Source organism: Vigna angularis, chromosome 1, assembly GCF_016808095.1.
Source record: "Vigna angularis cultivar LongXiaoDou No.4 chromosome 1, ASM1680809v1, whole genome shotgun sequence".
In the NCBI taxonomy this organism is placed as follows: Eukaryota; Viridiplantae; Streptophyta; class Magnoliopsida; order Fabales; family Fabaceae; genus Vigna; species Vigna angularis.
The window spans coordinates 32,198,638-32,218,571 of NC_068970.1; the positions used below are offsets into that span (position 1 = coordinate 32,198,638).

The following is a 19,934-nucleotide window of genomic DNA, read 5'->3' on the forward strand; positions in this document are numbered from 1 at the left end:
GTTAAACATTCTTTGAAATAGAACTGTGTGATTCAATTAGACATCTTAATCTCCAGCCCAATTCCATGGAGTAATATAATGTGAAAATAGTACAAGAGAAGTACATCCTACACCCTTGAATTAGAAGGTGATCACTTAGAAAAAAACAATATCAAGACAACATGAAAGTATGAATTTAATAAAATAAATAAATAAATGGGATGTGATGGAGATACCTGGATTCAATATAACGAGATAACTCAATTTCATTTGTGGTGTTAGATTTGTGAGAAGTTCCGCCAATGCTAGCAATAATTTTATGCAAATGGCTCACATTTTTTCTTCTTCTGTCTAATACACATGCCAAAGTTCCTTATGCACAAGGAAACAATACAATTAAAAAAAAAACTAAGGTGGGAATTACGTATTGATTTTATTAAAGTGGTGCAACAGCTATCCATAGATCCTGAAGAGAAACGAGTGATTCAATGGCACGCAAGTGCCATAGAATAAGAGCTCTACAGCACAAAATCATGGCGAGAGTTCCTTCACAGTTGGGAGGCTAGGTTGCCATCCCAAGGTCCGATATGGTCGTGGCTTTGGAAGAGGTGCCACAAAAGGCTTCTTCCCTTTTATTCCTTTTCGTCTTGAAGGTCTTGGGGTTATGGACTTCTCCCTACGGCCATAGAAGTCCTTCGCAGAGTAAAAACAGTCCTCTACACCTCCTTCACCTAAACAACCATCCACATTTGACTCCACCTTTTCTACACCTAGCCCCATTCCCTCTTTCACAACACTGTTGCTCCCTTGTCCTTTGGGAGAAAGACTTGTCCTTTTTTCCAACCCTTGGCCTGCAACTCCATTTGGCTCTTTCATTTTCCCATTCTCTCTGTGACTTTTTCCACCATTGATGATTGTATCCAGCGTCTCATGGCCTGCTACACCATTCGCCGCTTTCACTCTGTCCTTTGGAGACCCCTCTGAAATTTTTCGTTTCAACTTCTCCACGTCTTTAAAAGAGATCAGGATGTACTTGTGACCAGGCACCAGAACCTCCTCTCTCCATAACACCGATTGATGAGGCACTTTGAACACTTCTGGCCGTGCAACACACATCCCTGGATACTTTGTCATCAACTTAGACGCAGGAACTGCATGTCTATACAGTTCCTGATGTCCACCCGCGTGAGTTATCCTCACAACAAAATCCCTGGACTTTGAGTACAATTCCGGCGACGGCACCCTTTCACTCTGATGGTTCTTCCTTCTGGAACCTTTCTCTCTATGTTCCACCCGGCCTAACGAATGAACCACTCGCTTCAGCATAGCCTGCACTTCAAACTTATTATTATGCTCTCTGAACGTTTCACCATCTCTTTTAGAAACTAGAGCTGGGTAGCGGAAGAGCGTGCGCCACAGAGGTATTATTTAAAGAGAGTCATCATAGATGCTTCTCAGTTTCCTATGGCCGGCTTTCTCTATAGCGCGATGAGTCCGAGGTTGGGGCATGTGCAAACAAAGGGAAAACAATGGCTTTTATTTGAGTCAGGACAAAACAAATTCATAGACTTGATAAGAAGGAATCAACCCTTTCCTCAAAATTAACTTCAGCGTTTGATACCGAGCCATGCCAGCACCACAGACACATTCTTGTGCCAGGATCATACTCCCATAAACCCGACAACACTTGTCGCTCGAGTTTCTTGAGCCTCCCACTGATCCAGTTGTTGTGGATCATGTAACTCCCCTTCTTCAAACATGCTGCCTTCACGTCTTTTTCCCACCATAGCTCTTGGTAAGCCCCGTTTGGGAAGAGGTCTCTGTCTAAGAAATGTACCGTTAGGTTTGTTTCAGGTTCCACACATTGGTTGTCACCAACGCGGTTGGATCCTCCTTCGCCGCATAACGTGTCGTAGAAGCTTGGCTGCTCTGATAAGCCAGAAGTTTCTGCATGTCTTACCACTTTCTCTATAGCAGCAATTGTCTGAGTATCGGAATGAGCGTAATAGAAGCCGGAGTTTAAGCGTCTAGGTAGGTTTATTGGTCCTGCACAAATGACATCAAAAGAATATTTGAAACCTTGGAAACATCTGCATCCAATCTGTGAGACATTATGTTCGAATGTCTTTCTCTCTTTTACGTTAGTATTTGACGTGTTTATTCTAGTTTTCTTTTACTCACTTGTCAGTCCAAAACTATAATTACCAGTGCAAAATAAATTATCACAGAATAGAAAATTTGCTATAGGTTTATACTCTTCTTACTCAAATCATGGCAATGGATGTTTTATGTTTCTAGTTTGGAAAAGTATGAATTCCAAGTGCAAAATAAGCAAGCACCTTGTTTTTTGTATTCATCAGACTGTGCAGCAAGAACAGCAGGGCCAAAAGAGTGAAGTAAGGGAAGTGGATTTTTGAACCAGTATACATCAACATCACTGAGAAGTACATTGTAACCTAGCTTGAGAATCTTTAGAACAATTCTTGACTTCACTTTTGTCACCCTTTGGAAGCACTTGGTGCCAAAGTGGCAGTCATCAAAACTGATGTTACTTGGAGCTGTTGGATCAGTGAAAACTGGAATTCCCTGTCTCAACAGAAAGCGAGTAACTGCGTTCAGATACAAGAAAGTATGATAACTATACTGATATAATTAATTAAGCTTTGAGAGCGTTTAGGGAATGCCAGCATGAGCACAAATAGAACTTCTTTTGGATTATTATTATTTTTATTATTTGAACACAAATAGAATAATAATGAACCGTTATTGGTTTGTAACCTGCATTAATAGTTTTCACATTTGGCCAAAAAATAGCATATAGTGCGTTAACAACATTAATGATAGATTCGTTTCTTATACTTCTTCACAAATTGCACGTTGTACCAAACATAGCTAATGTGTATAAGTTAGAAACATAAGAATGCATTTATCTTAATTTTAAGCAAGGTTTTTTCTGCTTGCATCCACGTCATGTGCACAAATGATGAAAGACTGCTTAAATTTAAACTTAAAACAGCTTTCATAAGCAATATAATAAGATGAAATATCTGAGTTTGTACAGGGTTACCACATTAGATGTGATCCCAACCCCTATTTTTTTATACTTGGACAATTTTTAATATCTTTTTTTATGATTTGTGGTATATTTTTAACATTAAAAACTATTAAAATGCAGAAGATTTTCCAAATTTTAAAATCTCCCCGTTAATGCTGTTTTGTAATTTTTAATGAATTTGCTAAATTATTCATGTGTTGAGAGAAATATTGGAGCATTGCTGACTTGATGGTCCAAAACTAGTAAACCATTTAGTTATAATGAAATAATGAACTTCTCATTTTTCAGATATCACAACTACGTAATTTTAGCTTTCAAGATTTTAATTATGTCAACTAACTACACAACGTATCGCTATGTTAATGAGCTTTCAATTATTCAAACATCGAAGGTCAGTGCTACATCTAACTTATCTTAAGCCTGAAAGGATTAACACTGCATTTAAGGGAACGACTCATAATAAGGTTCTTGCTGTTCATTTTGATGTAACAGTGTCAAGACCCACTAATATAGTTAAGTTTGAAATCCCTCCTAAATATGGGTCTTTTGAATTGAATTTCTATTATTTTTTCTATATATTTAATATTCAAAATATTTATATATTTCAATTAAATATGGTTAAATATCAATATCATTATGATTGATGTAAAACAAGTAATTTTTATTGTTAGATAATAATATTTTATGTTGTTTGATGTCTTCGATGTTGTGACTTACGCGATTAAGGAACTATCACTGTTACCTCCATGGTGATGACAACAATTATGCTCTCTTGTTATCTAAATGTTTTCATTAAAAGTCATTTGTTTTTTAACATCAGATCACATTTTTTAACATACAGATCAAAAAAGTCATATAACAGTGACCTTACCCATCTCAGGGACAAATTAAACGTCGTGTTTTTAATCGAAAAAAAAATACATATAAACTGAGTAATTAGAGTAAAAACTTTAATAGGGACAAACTTAAAAATATCAAAATTTGTAAGAGATTTAGAAATTAATTAAGCCTTGATTTTGCACAAATATAATTATGCAGAGCAGGACAGCACATACCTGCAGGATGGAGAATTGATAAGTTTCCTGATCAAGGGCACACACTACAAAATTTTGAACAAACAGTTGTCGTAATCTGCAAACCCAACTCATGAGCATATCCTTGTAGCTATATCCAGCAACGGTAACTATAACTGTTTTACTTTTGTCTGCAGTGATAGACAGGAGTGATTCTAAGGAGAACGGAAGCTCCAGAGTTGCTGGAATTTTCATCTGATCCTTCCCAGAGCAATCAAATGATGCAGTCTGTGGTTTCTGACGATCAATGCAATACATTGTATTTTCCTTTAACCAAGATGGAAAATACTTCTCCTTCATCAGGTTCATTGCACCCTGGTGCCCAATTGAATAAACAGCATTTTTCTTGGTGTCAACCATAATGTATTGTTTATTGCACTTCAAAAGTTTGACCAGGTTAGAGTTATCTTCACTGTAGAAGAATGATCCATAGTTTGCCCCCACATGGGAATTGCCAATGTACTCCCAATTTCTATTCTCAGTATCTAGAGCACTGGGATTTCCTTGTGTGTTGCTAAATTCATCCTCTTCATTCAAATAGAAACTTGTGATGGTCAAACTAGCATCAAAGACAAATCTGAACTCAGATGACATTGCCTCATGAATCACCCAATTGTTATGTACACCTTTCCCATACAAGAAAGGAGGAAGAACTCCATCATGTAGAGGCACATCCTTGCTGTTCCACACCATGAGCATTCTTGTATAACAACGTTTCCCCTGCCCATTCTGTTGAAGTATTTTCTGCAGCTGAACAAGAAAGGACTATTCAATTTAGTTTTCTTGAGCATACAAGTGTTTTCAATGAGTAGTTTTTCCCAGGTTTTTCAATTTTTCATACCTGCTGGATCTTCATCCGTTTCCCGTTACTTGTCTGCCAATGTTTCCCAGACTCATCCAAATGGAATGGGAAGGAAGAAACATTTTGAGGTGAAGCAACAAGAAGCCAATCATGGTCAAGTTGATACACATGGTTTAGGGTGGAGATGAATCCAGAAAGGATAATGGTTTCAGGGTCAACGATAACAGATAAATCTGATGTGTATGAGCGTGACTTTGCAATCATGGAGTGGAAAAAAGGAGTACCTAGGAAGCTGGATAAAAATTAATAGTTATAAAGCAGTAGTTAAGATATAATAAGTTGACGATACAAGAACTTTTACACTGATAATATACAAAAACAAGCATTAAAAGTAAATTAGTTTTTGTAAGTTTTGAGTTTAACAGAATCAATTTCAGACAGAAGAACTAATGAATATCAAATCAAGAATACTATCCTCTAGCGGACGAGGCCAATTTGTTTACTTACGTAAAATCGATGCTAGTGTCAACTAAAACCCTGGAATCAAAAGCATCAGCAAAAGAGGCAACGGAAGGATCTTGACTGTAGAAAACAACAGTAACATATGGAGACAGAGCCAGCCATGACCTAAGAGCAAGTGTCTGTTTGGTCCCAGTAGAGCCCTTAAATGGTTTTGGAGCTGTGAATATTGTAATACTTGTGGAATCCAATATAACATCTTTGGAAGCTCTGCTATGATCCTTCAATGAAGGTAATCTCTGAGTAGCATAGAGAGAGAGAGCAATGAAGACAAACCCAGATAACCAAACTGACCATAGCTCCACCTGAGATCCCTGCAAATCAAATACAATATTAATTTACATGTTTTGAAACAATGCTTTTGAAAGAATGCAATTCAAGGAACGAAAAAATTAAGGACCTTCATGGCTTGTAGTAATGACAAAATTCTGTCCTTGTTTTGTGAAATCTTCATGGCTTGTTAAGAGAGAGAGAGAGAGAGAGAGAGAGAGAGAGAGAGAGAGAGAGAGAGAGAGAGAGAGAGAGAGAGAGAGAGAGAGAGAGAGAGTGAGTGATATTTTACCTGAAAGAAAGAAATGCAACTCTAACAAACCCACCAGACCCCGACTAAGAATGTGAAGTTTGACGTCACAAGCACGTTAAGAGTTGAAAGAATTGAATTCAATATACAAAGCTAGAGATGAAAAACAAGTAGCTAGTCCAGAGTCAAACGCGTTACATATACTAAACTATAAACACGTATCATGAATAAAATCGAAGTTAATGACGTTCGATCGTTTCCTGTATTTCTGCACTATGAATTCACGAATGGCATGTGGACGTTACCAAATGAATACGTAAAGGAGACAAAAACATGGCCATTGAGTTGGTTAAACCAACACAAAAATGTACATATTAATTACCAACCTAATTACTCTTAACAATGGATAATTATTTAGTCACGTCTTAGTGTTTTCGTAACCCAAAGTAAGGGATGAGTGTTTCCCCCATCTAACCTTCCAGTCTTCCGATTTTCATCCTACACCTCTAAAATGTCAAAAATATCCCTACCAAACGTTTAAAAACTGGTTAAAAAATTCTTTTAACCCACGTTTAAATTTGTTAACATAGAATAATTTAAATTAAATATGTTAATTATATTTCGAAATATGAATATGAGAATACACATTTTCTAAAAAAAGACCTTAGACACATGTTAACAAACTCATATATATATATATATATATATATATATATATATATAAAAGATTTGTTAATTTATATAATTTTTTAAAATATACTAAATTTTAGTTGACAAAAATATTCTATTAAAAAAAACATACTTTAAATATAGATATATTTTAATAACTTTTATTTTTAATTTAAAATAAAAAATATATAAAAAAAATAAAAATTATTCAAATATCTTACCCTTAAAATTATAATTCATAATATATATACATACATCGGAAACAGTAGAAGCGTGTATTGCATTTCATTTTAACGTAAGTAATGTCATTAAACCAAACACGTTCACATTCTACTTGTTTAGCATAGTAAAATAACCCAGCCTGATAAATATTTGCGTCACATGGGTAAGGCTCAAAGGGAATAAACACAAGAAAATTGGGCAGTAGACTAATTAATTTATTGAGATTTATCTGAATCATTCAGATAACGCATTCAGAAAATATTCATATTGATGGGATCGAAGACATGACGGAGTTCTAATGAAAAGTAAATCTATCATATTTTTTCGTGCCTTTTTATACACATAAAAAGCCATTACACCACAGATCCAGCTCTACCTAGTTTTATACTAACCAAGTAGCAAAACCAGGAAGAAAACAACAGTATATATTGAACGTACAAAAATGGGAAAAAGGTCATCATCACTACCTATTACTTTTGAATCAAAATTCCCTTTGCAGTCCAAAGACCAGATATCACAAGCTTCGCCCTACCCCTCTAGTTGATGTTTTGGTGAATGAACCTCGGACGATGCAAACTCAATCATCTCTGTTTCCATCGTTCATCTCTGCCGCCGAACAGGTGATCTGGTTCTTGACCTCCTTCCCCTACATAAAAAGAAACCAGTAAATAAACAAGGCACCAAGTAACCAATAAATATGAAGCCTGACAAATTCACCTGTGCAGCTTAATCTTATATGATGGAAGTTTGTCTGAAAAACATAAATCTTAATCTCAGAAAAACTTTATGGCAACAAACCTGGAAGAATCAAGAGAAGAATAGGGAGAATGCCTGCGCTGAGAACGCTTGCTATGAGGAGACCGCGAAAGTTGTCTAAAAATGAAACCACCGTACTGCCTTGGTGAGTTTAAAGTATACAAAGTCTATAAATACAACTCAACCTGGTATAGTGTCAACACTCCATTCGAAGAGGTCTATTACAATAAATTTGTTCTGTTTCTTATGAATACGATCACAGTCAAAAGTCTTATATTCTAGCTTCAGGGTAGAGATATCCTAACAATTATGGATAAACAAGTGCCAAATTTGTGCACATCAAAAGTATCTTGCTCTTGTATGTCTTACTTATAATATATTGTAGAGATAAATTGAAAGGTATAATACACACAGTAGACAAAAAAGTGCACGAAAATGTGTTAATTACTGCAAAACGTGAACATGAAAAACATTTCATATAAAGACCAAAAGATTGAATCAGTGGCATGGTATCAGCTTCAGAATCTTCAAACTGCCAAAACCATAGGCTCAATAATTTTTCTCGAAGAAACAAGGTTTAAAATAAGTCAAAAGTTATATTTTCGAATTTGAAACTTACGGTAATAGTAAGTTGCACTAAGATGCAGCACAATCTTATAAATAACGGCCAGCATAAATAATCTAATTATACATAAAATATTTATCAGAAAATACCTACACAAACACAATTAGAAAACAATCATCATATTGATAAAAAAAATTGGAACAAAATTACACAAGTAAAACTTTCTTTTCACCGAAAAAAAGTGAATCGAACACATCATATTAGAAAAGCTAAAGTCCAAAAACAATGCTGAAATAAATTTATCATTTTCTGGCCTTTAGACAGCAAGATAGAGCTTCGGTGAAGATTGAGTTAAGCAATTAAGTCATCACACCTAAGTCACGAGAAAATTCACCTAGAGCTGAAATCATTAAAATAAAATATAGAGAAGCCGATAGTGTCAACATCTAATATTCACTTAAGCACAAATAAGATAACCTACTCGTGAATCACAAACATTCTATTAATAACAAGAGAAGGAAAACGAATCAATTGACACTATCAACGTCCAGCATAAAACAGTAATCGTATGAGAATTACTATAATGGTAAATATATTACACACACACAAATACTGATATAGCCTATAAACACAGTCCAAGATGCTCTGAAACACAAATTTCAATATTGCAAACCTGAACAGTGTAAGGGTCTCTTAATAAATGATACCTTCTTTTAGATCTGACAGGAGACGGTGACAAGTCACGCTTTCTTGAATGCAGCTTCCTGCATTACAAACATTATGAGACACTATATATAACAACCAGACAATTGAGGTTTAAGAATATACTATAGACCTTTTTGAGACATCTGATCCTTCACTTGAATTACCAGCATGATCAACACGATCCTTGTTGGTTCTACCTCTACTACTTACTGAAGATGAACGTCTTCTCCTATGCCTGTCAGGATTACTTGCATCTTTTTGCCTTGATTTATGTTCCCCCTTATCCTTTGTATGCTCCCTTTTCCGGCTTGTATCATCAGTGGTACTACCTCTATGGGATTTTTCAACTTCCCTTTTATCATCCTTGACATCAACATGAGAGGATCTTTTCCTTGAATCTGATTCCTTTGCCTTTTCCCAGTGCCGGAAATGGTGTTCTTTCACCCTTTCTTTTGACTCACTGCCATAATCTGCTTTTTCCCTTTTATGATTTCTTTCATCCTTCCTTCGATGATTCTCATGACCTTTTTCATCTATCCTGGTCTTACTACTGTTTACCTCCTTCACAAAGTCTTTCTCAGAAGTATTCCTGTCAGGCCGCTCATTTTTTTCAGATTTTCTTCTGCTTTCCCTACCTGAATGATCATCTGTTGCTTTTTCCCCACCAATGCTCTTTCCAAGCAGTTCAGATCTTGGTATCCCTGAAGTATCTTTAGAACTAAAGCCATTAAATCTATCATGGCTTCTTTGAATGGCATCAAGCCTGTTATCCCTAAGATCTTCAGGCACCACTTTGGAAGAATGTGAAAGATCGGATGCTCTAGTAACCTTGTCATCATGCAATTGATCGGAAGCAGAATCATTGGATGGTAAAGACGTGGTTTTGATCTGAGCATTCACATAATTAGTTTCATATCTACTATGCTCAGGAAGTTGTGAAATGCCATTAACAGATACATCATGTGTATCTGCCAAAGGTTGCTTAATCCCTGACTGGTAAGCAGCATCTTTTGCAGGAGTTGGCACACTGGAACTCTCAATTTCATTGTCTTCATCATCAGCATCAGAACCATAATTTCCAAGACCTAAAACATCTCCAGGAGAACTAGAATTAGATTTTTCACTGGAACCATCATTTTCTACCCTCTCTTTGACTGGAACTAAAACCTTTGCAGATGCCTTAGGAACTGTAACTGAGGGTGGAGAAGCAGGTGCCTTGTGGTTTGAGGTGACAACCTTGTGACCTACTGAAGGAAACAAATTGTTAGAACTTATATTATTTAATACTAGATTAGTAGAATAAAGATATTTACTTAGATTAATAGATACAATTTAAGAGAAAATGAGAGTGCAACAGACGAATATTTACCTTCAGCAGTAAGATCATCTTCCGCAAGAACTTTGGTTGCGATTTCATCAAACAATTCATCAGTGACCTAAGAAGAAACTGTAATTAGAACTACAATATATTTTTTTCTGATATATCCAGTTTACAGACTTCAATAAGACCAAAAATTTACATTTTAAATAAAACTGACCTTCAAAAGAACTTCAGTCAGAACTCTTTTTATTTCTTGGTTGATTGCTGCAGTTCTAGCTACCTCAACTTGATCCTATACAAAAAATAATCCCATACTAAATTAAAAATGATAATGGAATTTTATTTTCTTGACAAACTTTAAAGTCAAAAAAATGAAACCTCTTCATCTTCTTCATCCTCCGCCGATCTAGATGAATCAATGCTTTTACTATCTGCCTCATCGCCTCTCGTGTATGGCTTGTCAATGCCATCATTTACAAATGCAGCTTCCTCCTTCAGATTCTCTGCAGGAGCAGCAATGACTGTTTTCTTTATTTCTTCTCTAAGCCAGTTTGGAACTGAAGCCTGAAATAATAGAAAAATGGGGTTTGGTGACATACATACATACACACACATAATATATATATATACAAGCATTAACCTTTGCAACATACTTACCTTCTTAGGACGATCAGAAACACTAGATACCCCATATGCATCAGCAGAGAAAGCAGGAGGATGAATTGTAGTTCCAGTGCTAAGGGTAAAGGGTGCACCACTTGGTGGAATGGTTGAAGGGAGGCTGGGTCCAGCAAACCTTCCAAATGGTGGTGCCACATGACCAGGAGTGGAGATAGAAGGGTCAAGCTGGTAAATTAACCAAGAGCCAAAGAATTAAAATAAATATATAAGTTGACCAGGAAAACAAAAGGTTTCAAAATTAAAACCTGTGGTCCAGAGGCAAGAATTGGTGGATAACCAACACCAGGGGCCACTTGAGCGGCCCAGTTATTCATTGAAGTACTTGAATCATGATGGCTGTAAGTTGATTGCATCTGCAAGTCATTATCACGATTAAACCTGGGTGCAAAATCTAATGGTTGATCAGCAAGACTGATAGTCGAGTCCACTGAGTGGCTGCCAGATGCAAAAGGTGGTGCATGCATTGATGGTTGCACATGACGTTCTTGAGATGATGAACTTGACAAAGGGAAGACTGAGTATGATTGTTGAATCTGATCAGCAGCCTCTTTACCTGCCAGGTCCAACAAGTCAATATTCAAATGACCACTGAAAAATAAAAAGGCAAGACACAAAAAATGTGTAAACTTTAAAAAGCACTTTCACACTGTCTGATATTTCAAAGTTCCAACTAGTACTTATTCTCGAACTCATCTTTAGATAGGAAAAATTAAGTATTTGTATCTACTAATAACATGGACCACAAATAAACCAGCATAACTGATAAGAGATGGGTTAATCATTCCTTGTACTGAACAAATTTGTGAAGATGTAATAACTGTTATAGGTAAGGCAGCGAGGTGCCAAAAAAGGCATAAGGTCCAACAACTCATTAATTAATCCTATTACAATAAACAATGCTCAGAATATGAACCGATGGCTAACAAAAAACAACTATGGGGGCAACACTTATAAATAAATTGACTTAACAATTAGCTATATAATGATGTTCAATTCTCACTAATGGTTACTTCATCAAGGCTTCTGATTTCATATATAAATATAAATAAGCCTGGTTATTGCTAAAAACTTGGATGGTGGCATCCAAAATGTAATCAATCCTAATTTGAGCCACCTAATTCTCAGCTCAAAAATGGCTTCTCATGAAAAGTGGAAAAATATAATTTGCTTGACATGATAAAAATTAAGCGAATTCATATATGTTCCCTATATTTCTAACAAGAGCACAGCTCTCATTAAAACATCTATTATTTTGAAATACAGCAAGTCCTAGTAGCTCGTAACACATGAAAAAATTAATGTCATCCTGTTTCTCAGTTTTCCTTCCCAATACTTGTCCAGAGAGGACAACCTTGAAGATTAGCTGCCACATAATCCAGAAAAGACAAGTACTGATTCTGAAAAGGAAACACTTCTCATCCAGATACTGTAAATTTGAAACCTTATGGCCAAAGTGAGCATTGTTGAGTTTTAGTATTAGGTTTCCCGTTTTGTTGAGTTATTTGTTGACAATGGGGATTAACTGGTGCGTAATCCTTGGGTGAAGTTATTTTGGTGGTTTCTCAAAGGAGATTCTAGTTTTCATTGTTTTCATTCAGCTTTGTGTACGTGCGTCTGGTAGATACCTTGTATTCTCCCCTCCCCATCAATTAATGTTTCTTTTTCTAACCAAAATAATCTATAAAATCATACTAGTAGTCCATTAAACAAGAATTGGGATAGGCTGATAATATCTTGTTTAAGAAGACAGCATGAACATGTCAGAAGACCTGTATACCTATATTGTTAACGGGTAATCAATATGAGTGACTCAGCATCAATTACTAAAATTATATTTTTAAACATATGCCTAAATACAGCATGAACAACATATCAGAAGACCTATATCGTTAGCAGGTAATCAGAACATGAGTGATTCATGATCAATTACAAAAAATATACTTTTAAACATAGGGATCCTTAACTTTATCTCTATTAATTCTAGAACTTTGCAACAGAAACTCTTTTCCCAGTTGTCCCTCATCTCTCCTAGGCAATTGTCCCTCTCAGATCAACTGGTCCGGGAAGAGGCCACCTCCAATCAACCTCACCACCCATACCAGACCATCTTACCACGATAGACTCATCCCAGAGCATCAACACAGTCCCTCGTTCGAATTGCTGTACTGTCTAGTCATCTGGATAGCATTATACAGCGTTTGAACATTCTTCAGAAGCCAACTTCACAAGCCTCTCTGCCACAAGATTCTGACCACAGCCACCCAACACTGGCTTGGTTTTTCATCCCACGCAGGAAGTTGTAGCCCCTCCATATCAATATTGATGGAAACACAACACAACAGATATTTCTAAAACTTTGCACAGTTCTAGCAAATCAGAGTGAATCTCCAATGAAATAATGAAACTCTAAGCAATCAGAGTGAAATAATATACTACGGTGTTACAAAAAATTGGAGATGGTAATCCATGGTGGAGTGCAGTGGCAGTTTGTCACCAGCAGCCACAGCATGGCCGTGGCAAATCAGATTTTCTGTGATGGGTCATCACATCCACTTTGGGCACCGTAGTATAGTGCTGCAGATTCGCCACAACAGAAATTATGCTGCCACTGCCATGCATGCCTTCTTACTGAAGAAGTCTTCATGTCAGAGTGACCCAATTCAAGCTGCATGTAATCCTAGTTTTTTTTTCTTTTCTGGGTTGTACACAATCAAAGCCCAGTTGAATTTTTGTTTTGAAAAAGAATTGGGTCATACAACCCACAACCTGACCCAAACCCAAACAAAAAATAAAAAACCCTACCTGCTCCTCACTTCATTGCACCACACTCTTTGTAATCAACTACATTTCGCCATGTTGCCACCACTGCCACCACCTGTGAGTTGTGCAACCACCACCATCACCTGGTTCGTCCCACCATAGCACTTGGTTTGTCCTTTTGCAGCAGTGCCACCCACTAAGGTTTGCCTCCTTCTGCATGGCAACAACCCACCTTGGTTCGTCCCATCATTGTGCCACCATCATCCACCCACCGTGGTTCATCCTCATTTATTTTTCTTTTTCCTGTTTGTTCTTTGTTTCTACAATAGCAGCACAACCCACCCTCCCGATTTCTTTCCCTTCTTTTGTATTTTATACTTATTCACTAATATATAAATCTAACACCACAGTAGTTAATTTATTTGAACATGGTGGTGTTTTGCTTTGATTTTATTTTATTCGAACGTCTAGACTTACTATTATATTTCATTATTATGATTAATGATATGATTGTTTTACATTATGTTGCATTTCAAGTATATTTCTGCATTTTTCATTTATCTATATGCATATATTGTATTTGTTTGGTCCATGATGCTTCTATAATAACCCGTTATGGCTTCCAATATTTTTTTTAAAGGACTTTTAGGTACACGATATTTTCCTTTTAACTGATATCCGATAACACTGTCATTAAATCATTATTCATGTGATTCCAACTAACAATATCTTTTAACCAAATTTTGACAGGTTTGTATCACATACATACATTAAAGGAAAATTCCAGAATATTGATTTATGATCCATTCCACAGAAGCTTCACTTGCAACTTCAATAAACTAAATAAACAATTACCTGCAACAGAACTATAACTAGAAGGTACCTCCTGCTGATGAACTGATGGATTTGCTTGCATGCTCCCTTGTTCAAATGAAACATTTGAATCTCTGATGCTGGTCCCATCTCTGGCACTGTACGAATGTCCATCTTGAGCATAAGATGTCTCCAAACTGACAGGTACAGCATCCTGAGAATGTCCTGAAAGTCGCTGCGCAGAAGTATCTAAGTAGGAAAATTGTTGATAGCTTGATGTTGAATGAGATTGGTTTTGCACATCAGTATAATGTGAGTCAACCGATTGCTGGTACTGATCATGATAGTGATTTTGCTCGTGCAATCTTCCAGCAGGTGAAAAATGTGTTTGTGGATGCTGACTTTCCATGGCAGCCTTAGCTGCCCAAGCTCTTGCCTTCGCAGCCCAATCTTCTTCATTGTTATGAGCTACCAATACAACATTATGTCAAATTACCACAATATCCGCTGCATTAAGAATGGACATACAGAAGCTCGGGGATTGGGTTTCCGAGATGTCATATAGAACTTAAAAATCACAGAGACAAAGTCAATAAAATTACGCTGTTATTTTTTCCAATGAAAGCAACGCATATTAACAGACTAATAACCATTTAACAAGTTGCAAACAACAGTTTAAAAGTGCAGTAATTCCTCAGACACATGCAAGTATTTTCCGAGATGTCATATAGAGCTTAAAAATCACAGAGGCATACAAAATCAATAAAATTACGCTGTTAATTATTTTCCAATGAAAGCAACGCACATTAACAGAGTAATAATCATTTAAACAAGTTGCAAACTGCAGTAGTTCCTCAGACACACGCAAGTATCTATCATAGCCAATATTCGGTGTCAAGTCACGACTCACAATAATCTCATGAATACATACAAAATCAAATGAATCATAAAGAAAAAAACATTGTATTTGACCCAAATAACTTGGTATTAAATCAACTATCAAACATAAGCTAACAAAACAATGCAAGATTCGTTTTTCCCACTCCGTATTTTCTTCCTTTTCTGTACAAATGTTTCCCTCTCAAGTGAACATAACCTCAAACTATTCCGCACACCAATAATAAACAACAAAACCTTAATTGTGGCATGAACACGAAAACAAAGTTTCTAACGTAACATTAAAAGAAAAAGCAACAGCTAACCTGGATAGCCCTCATTAGGTTGCAAGTTTGGATTGCCCCATTCCTACAAAAATTTCAGGCAAATAGTGAACCTATAACAGAAGAAACCCTAGCAAACCAAAGAGGCAAAAACACGAAGGGCAAGAAGGATATTTCACCTGAGGATAAGGCTGAGAAATGTGGGAGTGAGGGGTGAACTGATGAGGAGGCGCATGAGAGCGAGGCGGAGGAGGAGGGAACCGGCTTGGATGGTACGAATATGCGTTCGACGGAGGAGGAGGGGGCGGCGGCGGTGGTGGTTGCTGCCACTGTGGCGGAGGGGAAGGGGTCTGCGAAGGGTGGTATTGGAATTGAGAGGACAACCAGGGAGCTTGGGGTGGCGGCGGCGGTATCTGGTGAAAGTGGTGCGGATGATGGTGGGGATCCGCCGCATGCGGCGGAGGAGGTGGCGGTTGCGGTGGTCTCATGTAGCTGTGATGTTGCTGGAAGGAATCCATGGATACCGGGGGGTTATGGGATTTGGATTTCAATGCGATGCGTTTTGTCTTATTGCAAAGTGCGAAAGAAGGAAAACTTTAGGATGAAAAGAATGAGGGTTCAGGTAGACACCGTATGGCCATCCGCTTGCGAAGGAAACTCTTGTTCCCACTCACTCTTCTCCTCCACTCTACTATTGTGTGGAGAAAATAACTAAAAGAATAAACAAGAAAAAATTAAATGAATAATAATAATAATAATAACATATAATTTTTTAAATTAGATAACTAATAAATAAAAATATTTATTTAATAAAATTAAAAATTTATTTATTTGTAATTAAATAATTATTTTGTAAGAAAATTTATTATATTACTTTTATAAAATTTTATATTTTTTAAATTGTATTATTTTTATATCTTTTAATTAATTATTCATAAAGTAATAAAATTGGAAAAAATATAAATAATAATTACAAGGACTTTTATAAAGTAAAGTAGAGAGAACAGTGAAATTTTGACACATTTTTAGGAAATCGGATGAGAAAATTCTCTCGTACAGACTAAATTGAAGTTTTATTTATTAAAATGAATTTATTTCCGATCTTAATATATAATAATAAATGGTTTTGTGACTCTTTGCCAAGTAGAGATTCTTGAGATAAATAACACTTAAATAATAAGTGTTTAATGTTTTTATTAAGACAAACTTCTAACAAACGAATATATAAGTCTAAAAGGAAAGTAAATAATATTTCACAATTCAAAGAAAATACACACAAATCTCTATTCCTCATCAAGTGCATATTTTCTTATCTTTTGTTTTAGATCAAGACTTTAAGTTTTCCTTCAAGGTCATTTTCACCTAAGATGCTATCTCGAAGAGGTTGGATCACCTCTAGGACAAAAAACCAACACCAAAAGAGATCAACACCACCAAAATACGAAAAGGAGCCAAGGAGAAAAGAAAAAAAAGGTCAAAATGAACAAGACTATCTCAAATGAAATTTTTAGATGACAAAACCAAGATTAGCAAGGAGACAAGGAAACAAATAAATGGTTAAGAATAAAGGTTCAGCACTCAAAAGTAAATCCTAAGGAAAAGATCTTGAAAAGATCACAAAAACTAAAAAGTTACAAAAGTTGAAAAGGTGTTTTTTGTCCTTTAACCAATTTTTGAGCACATGTGGCACTAGGCCAACTTTATAGCATCAAATGGCATGGACTAGCTATTGGAACAAAGGTTTGGGATGTGAATTTCAGGTGCAAAACAGCCACCAAATTATCATAAAATGCACACCAAAAGGTAGTGGTGGTAGTGTGAAATGAACCTTGCTTTTTTTTTTGCTTTTTACTTTTGTTTTATGTAGTTGTTTAGTTACTTTTTCTTTTTCCTATGATTTTGTCTCTTGTTTTTTTTATAACTTTCCATAACATAATGCACACAAAAAACACCCCAAATAAGATTTTAAAGATGCCTTTAAAGGTGTATAAGGTCACACACATAATAGTAGAAAAATCCTCCTAGAATCAAAATTTTGATTAGAAATTAAAATATGACATGTATGAAACCTAACTCTATGAATTTGTTGATGAACTAACAACAAATATGGAAAGAAAAAGCACTCAAAGGTTCTCAAAAGATGCAGTTTCGAAAAACACACAAACATATATTGTTGGTGATCTTTTCAAGGTTTAACTTGAAAATAAAGACAAGTAAAGGAATAAACACGACTTCTACGCAACATGGATGGATTCAAAAGTTAAAATGACACCAAATAACATATATAACCAACATAAACAATGAGGAATGATTCAAAAATAGAAAAGACACATAGAACATAAAGAAACACAAGAACACTAATAACTCTCTATATTTGCATATTTTTCTAGGTTTAGAAGTCTTTCTTAGTTCCTTTTAGTTTCTTATTGTTTAAAATTAGGTTATTTTTAGGTTTTTCTTTTAAATCTTTAGTTTTATAAAATTGTTGTTAAAATTAGGATTTTAGAAGTATTTTTTTAGTGTTTGTCATAAATAGGAAATTAGTATTTCTTTTTAGAATTCTTTCCTTTATTTTTGTTTAGATAGGCTTTTATTTTCTTTAATTTCTGAAATGGTCTTTTCTTTAATTATTGATTGATTTTTCTACAGATTGGGCTTTGGCCTTGGTCAACTGGGCTAATATTCTTGGTCAACAAAAGCAGCTTTGGGCTGAATGGAAGCTTTGGGCTGTTGCACTTGGATGTTGCTGCCAAACTTGGTTTTTGCTAGGATTGAACATGTTGCTGGAATTGGGTTGCACTAATTGGGCTTGCGGATTTAGTTGAACAACACTGTTTTGGTGCGCTGCTGCTGACCTTGGGAATAGTTTGAGTTCCAGGTTCATTTTCCAATTGCACGGCTGCTGATTGGAAGTGATAACGGTTGAAAAACCGTTATTTTTATACTTAATTTTGATATTAAAAACACCCTTTTTGACTTAGAGGCTTGCTTGAACTCATGTTTTTGCTTTAGTTTTGTGAATAAGAGAGTTGAAGGTGAATTTAATGGTTTTGTGCTAGATTCCCTTGATTTTGTAGGCTATTGGAATGATTTGAAAGAAAAGTTAAAGTACCGAATGGTTGGAATGCAGAAAAGTCAACCAGAATGCAGAAAAGTCAACCAGAGTGCAGAAAAAGTTACGTTAAGCTCCAAATTGCGCTGAGCGCTAGTGCCGCACTTACCGCTGAGCGGCAAAAGTGCCGCTGAGCGCCAAAAACGTGGGTTTGGACCTGTTTTCTGTCATTTTTATGTTCTATTTAAGGACTTGCACGTCCTAGGGATTGTATCTTTTGATGGCTTGAGCACGGAAACACACTTTTCACCCCTTGGGGGTAGATTTGGGGATGGTGACGACTCTCCTCTTCTCTTTCTCGGGTTTTTCTATCTCTTCCATTCTTTCATTCCATTGTTCATCTAGTTCTTCCATGACGATGGGGAACTAAACCTTATTTGTTGTTGGGAAAGATGTAACCTCTTAAATTCTCATGTATTGAATTGACTCTTGATTATATATGTTTTACTTCATTAATTGTTAGGGTTTTTCCTCTATACTCTATGCATGCTTTGTTTAACTCATTCAATTGCATAATTATTGATTTTGTCACTATGGACACATATGAGAAAATCTAGAAATGGGGAAATTCTCCCAGAAGCAATATTACCTAGACATAGGAATAGGAGGATCGGTTGCCTTTAAGCTTCTATGCGAATGTAATGCATGATTAATTGCTGGGGAGACAAGACATTGTGAACTAGTAATTAGGAGTAGGCTTTCTTCACCGAGACATCGGGTTTAAGGTAAATTGGAAAGTGGCGTTAACATTAATGAAGAAGATGAATTCAAATATGCATGAGAGTAAATTAGGTGAAATCTAAACCCAACAACAATATCATTAACTTCATCCATTCATTCTTGTGTTTAGCCTCAATTGATCAAATTGCATTCATGTTTATTTTATTGCATTTGCATCCAAAAACCCCAAAATTTGTTCTTTAGAGTCTTAATTAATTGAGTAATCACATAACTATTTAGTGCCGTGAGTCTCTTGGGAAACGATACTTGGTATTACCATTTATTATTATTTGATACGATTCGGTACACTTGTTGAGGTCTTAACAAGTTTTTGACTCCGTTTTCGGGGATTAAAAATGAGTTTATCAGGAAGCAATGAGTTGTGCCCACTTAATCAAAACACAACAGCTGAAGTTAGTGAAACAGAGCGTTTCAGCAGCAGCTGCCTTAGGGGTTTCTTCCCCTCGTTTTCATTGGAAGAAAGAACCCATTTGTTGGGGTT

At 35.9% G+C, this 19,934-nt stretch overlaps 2 protein-coding genes across 2 annotated transcripts; both read right to left on the minus strand.

Annotated features, from left to right (window-relative positions):
- Positions 1–216: 216 nt before the first annotated feature.
- Positions 217–1,305, minus strand: LOC128194913 (uncharacterized). Its single transcript, XM_052871403.1, has one exon. It carries the CDS (start codon positions 1,303–1,305, stop codon positions 511–513), a length of 795 nt encoding a protein of 264 aa, XP_052727363.1. The 3' UTR covers positions 217–510.
- On the minus strand, positions 217–16,298 carry LOC108342829 (uncharacterized). Its single transcript, XM_052870801.1, has 17 exons — positions 15,780–16,298; positions 15,643–15,685; positions 14,483–14,908; positions 11,113–11,420; positions 10,844–11,032; positions 10,565–10,750; positions 10,404–10,478; positions 10,235–10,301; positions 8,996–10,112; positions 8,868–8,924; positions 7,638–7,712; positions 7,443–7,485; positions 5,417–5,742; positions 4,949–5,201; positions 4,090–4,857; positions 2,319–2,565; positions 217–2,025 (listed from the first exon to the last, which is right to left on the minus strand). The coding sequence occupies exons 1-17, from the start codon at positions 16,116–16,118 to the stop codon at positions 1,541–1,543; spliced, it is 5,004 nt and encodes a 1,667-aa protein (XP_052726761.1). The 5' UTR covers positions 16,119–16,298; the 3' UTR covers positions 217–1,540.
- Positions 16,299–19,934: the final 3,636 nt, after the last annotated feature.

Bases quoted from the DNA above. Each gene is read 5' to 3' on its own strand.
- LOC128194913 (XM_052871403.1), bottom strand. From the start codon at position 1,305: ATGCTGAAGCGAGTGGTTCATTCGTTAGGCCGGGTGGAACATAGAGAG.
- LOC108342829 (XM_052870801.1), bottom strand. From the start codon at position 16,118: ATGGATTCCTTCCAGCAACATCACAGCTACATGAGACCACCGCAACCG. The intron at 7,713-8,867 runs GTATCATTTATT...TTTCATTTTTAG, and splicing joins CCTGTCAGATCTAAAAGAAG to ACAACTTTCGCGGTCTCCTC. The intron at 5,202-5,416 runs GTAAGTAAACAA...ATTTTTATCCAG, and splicing joins GACACTAGCATCGATTTTAC to CTTCCTAGGTACTCCTTTTT.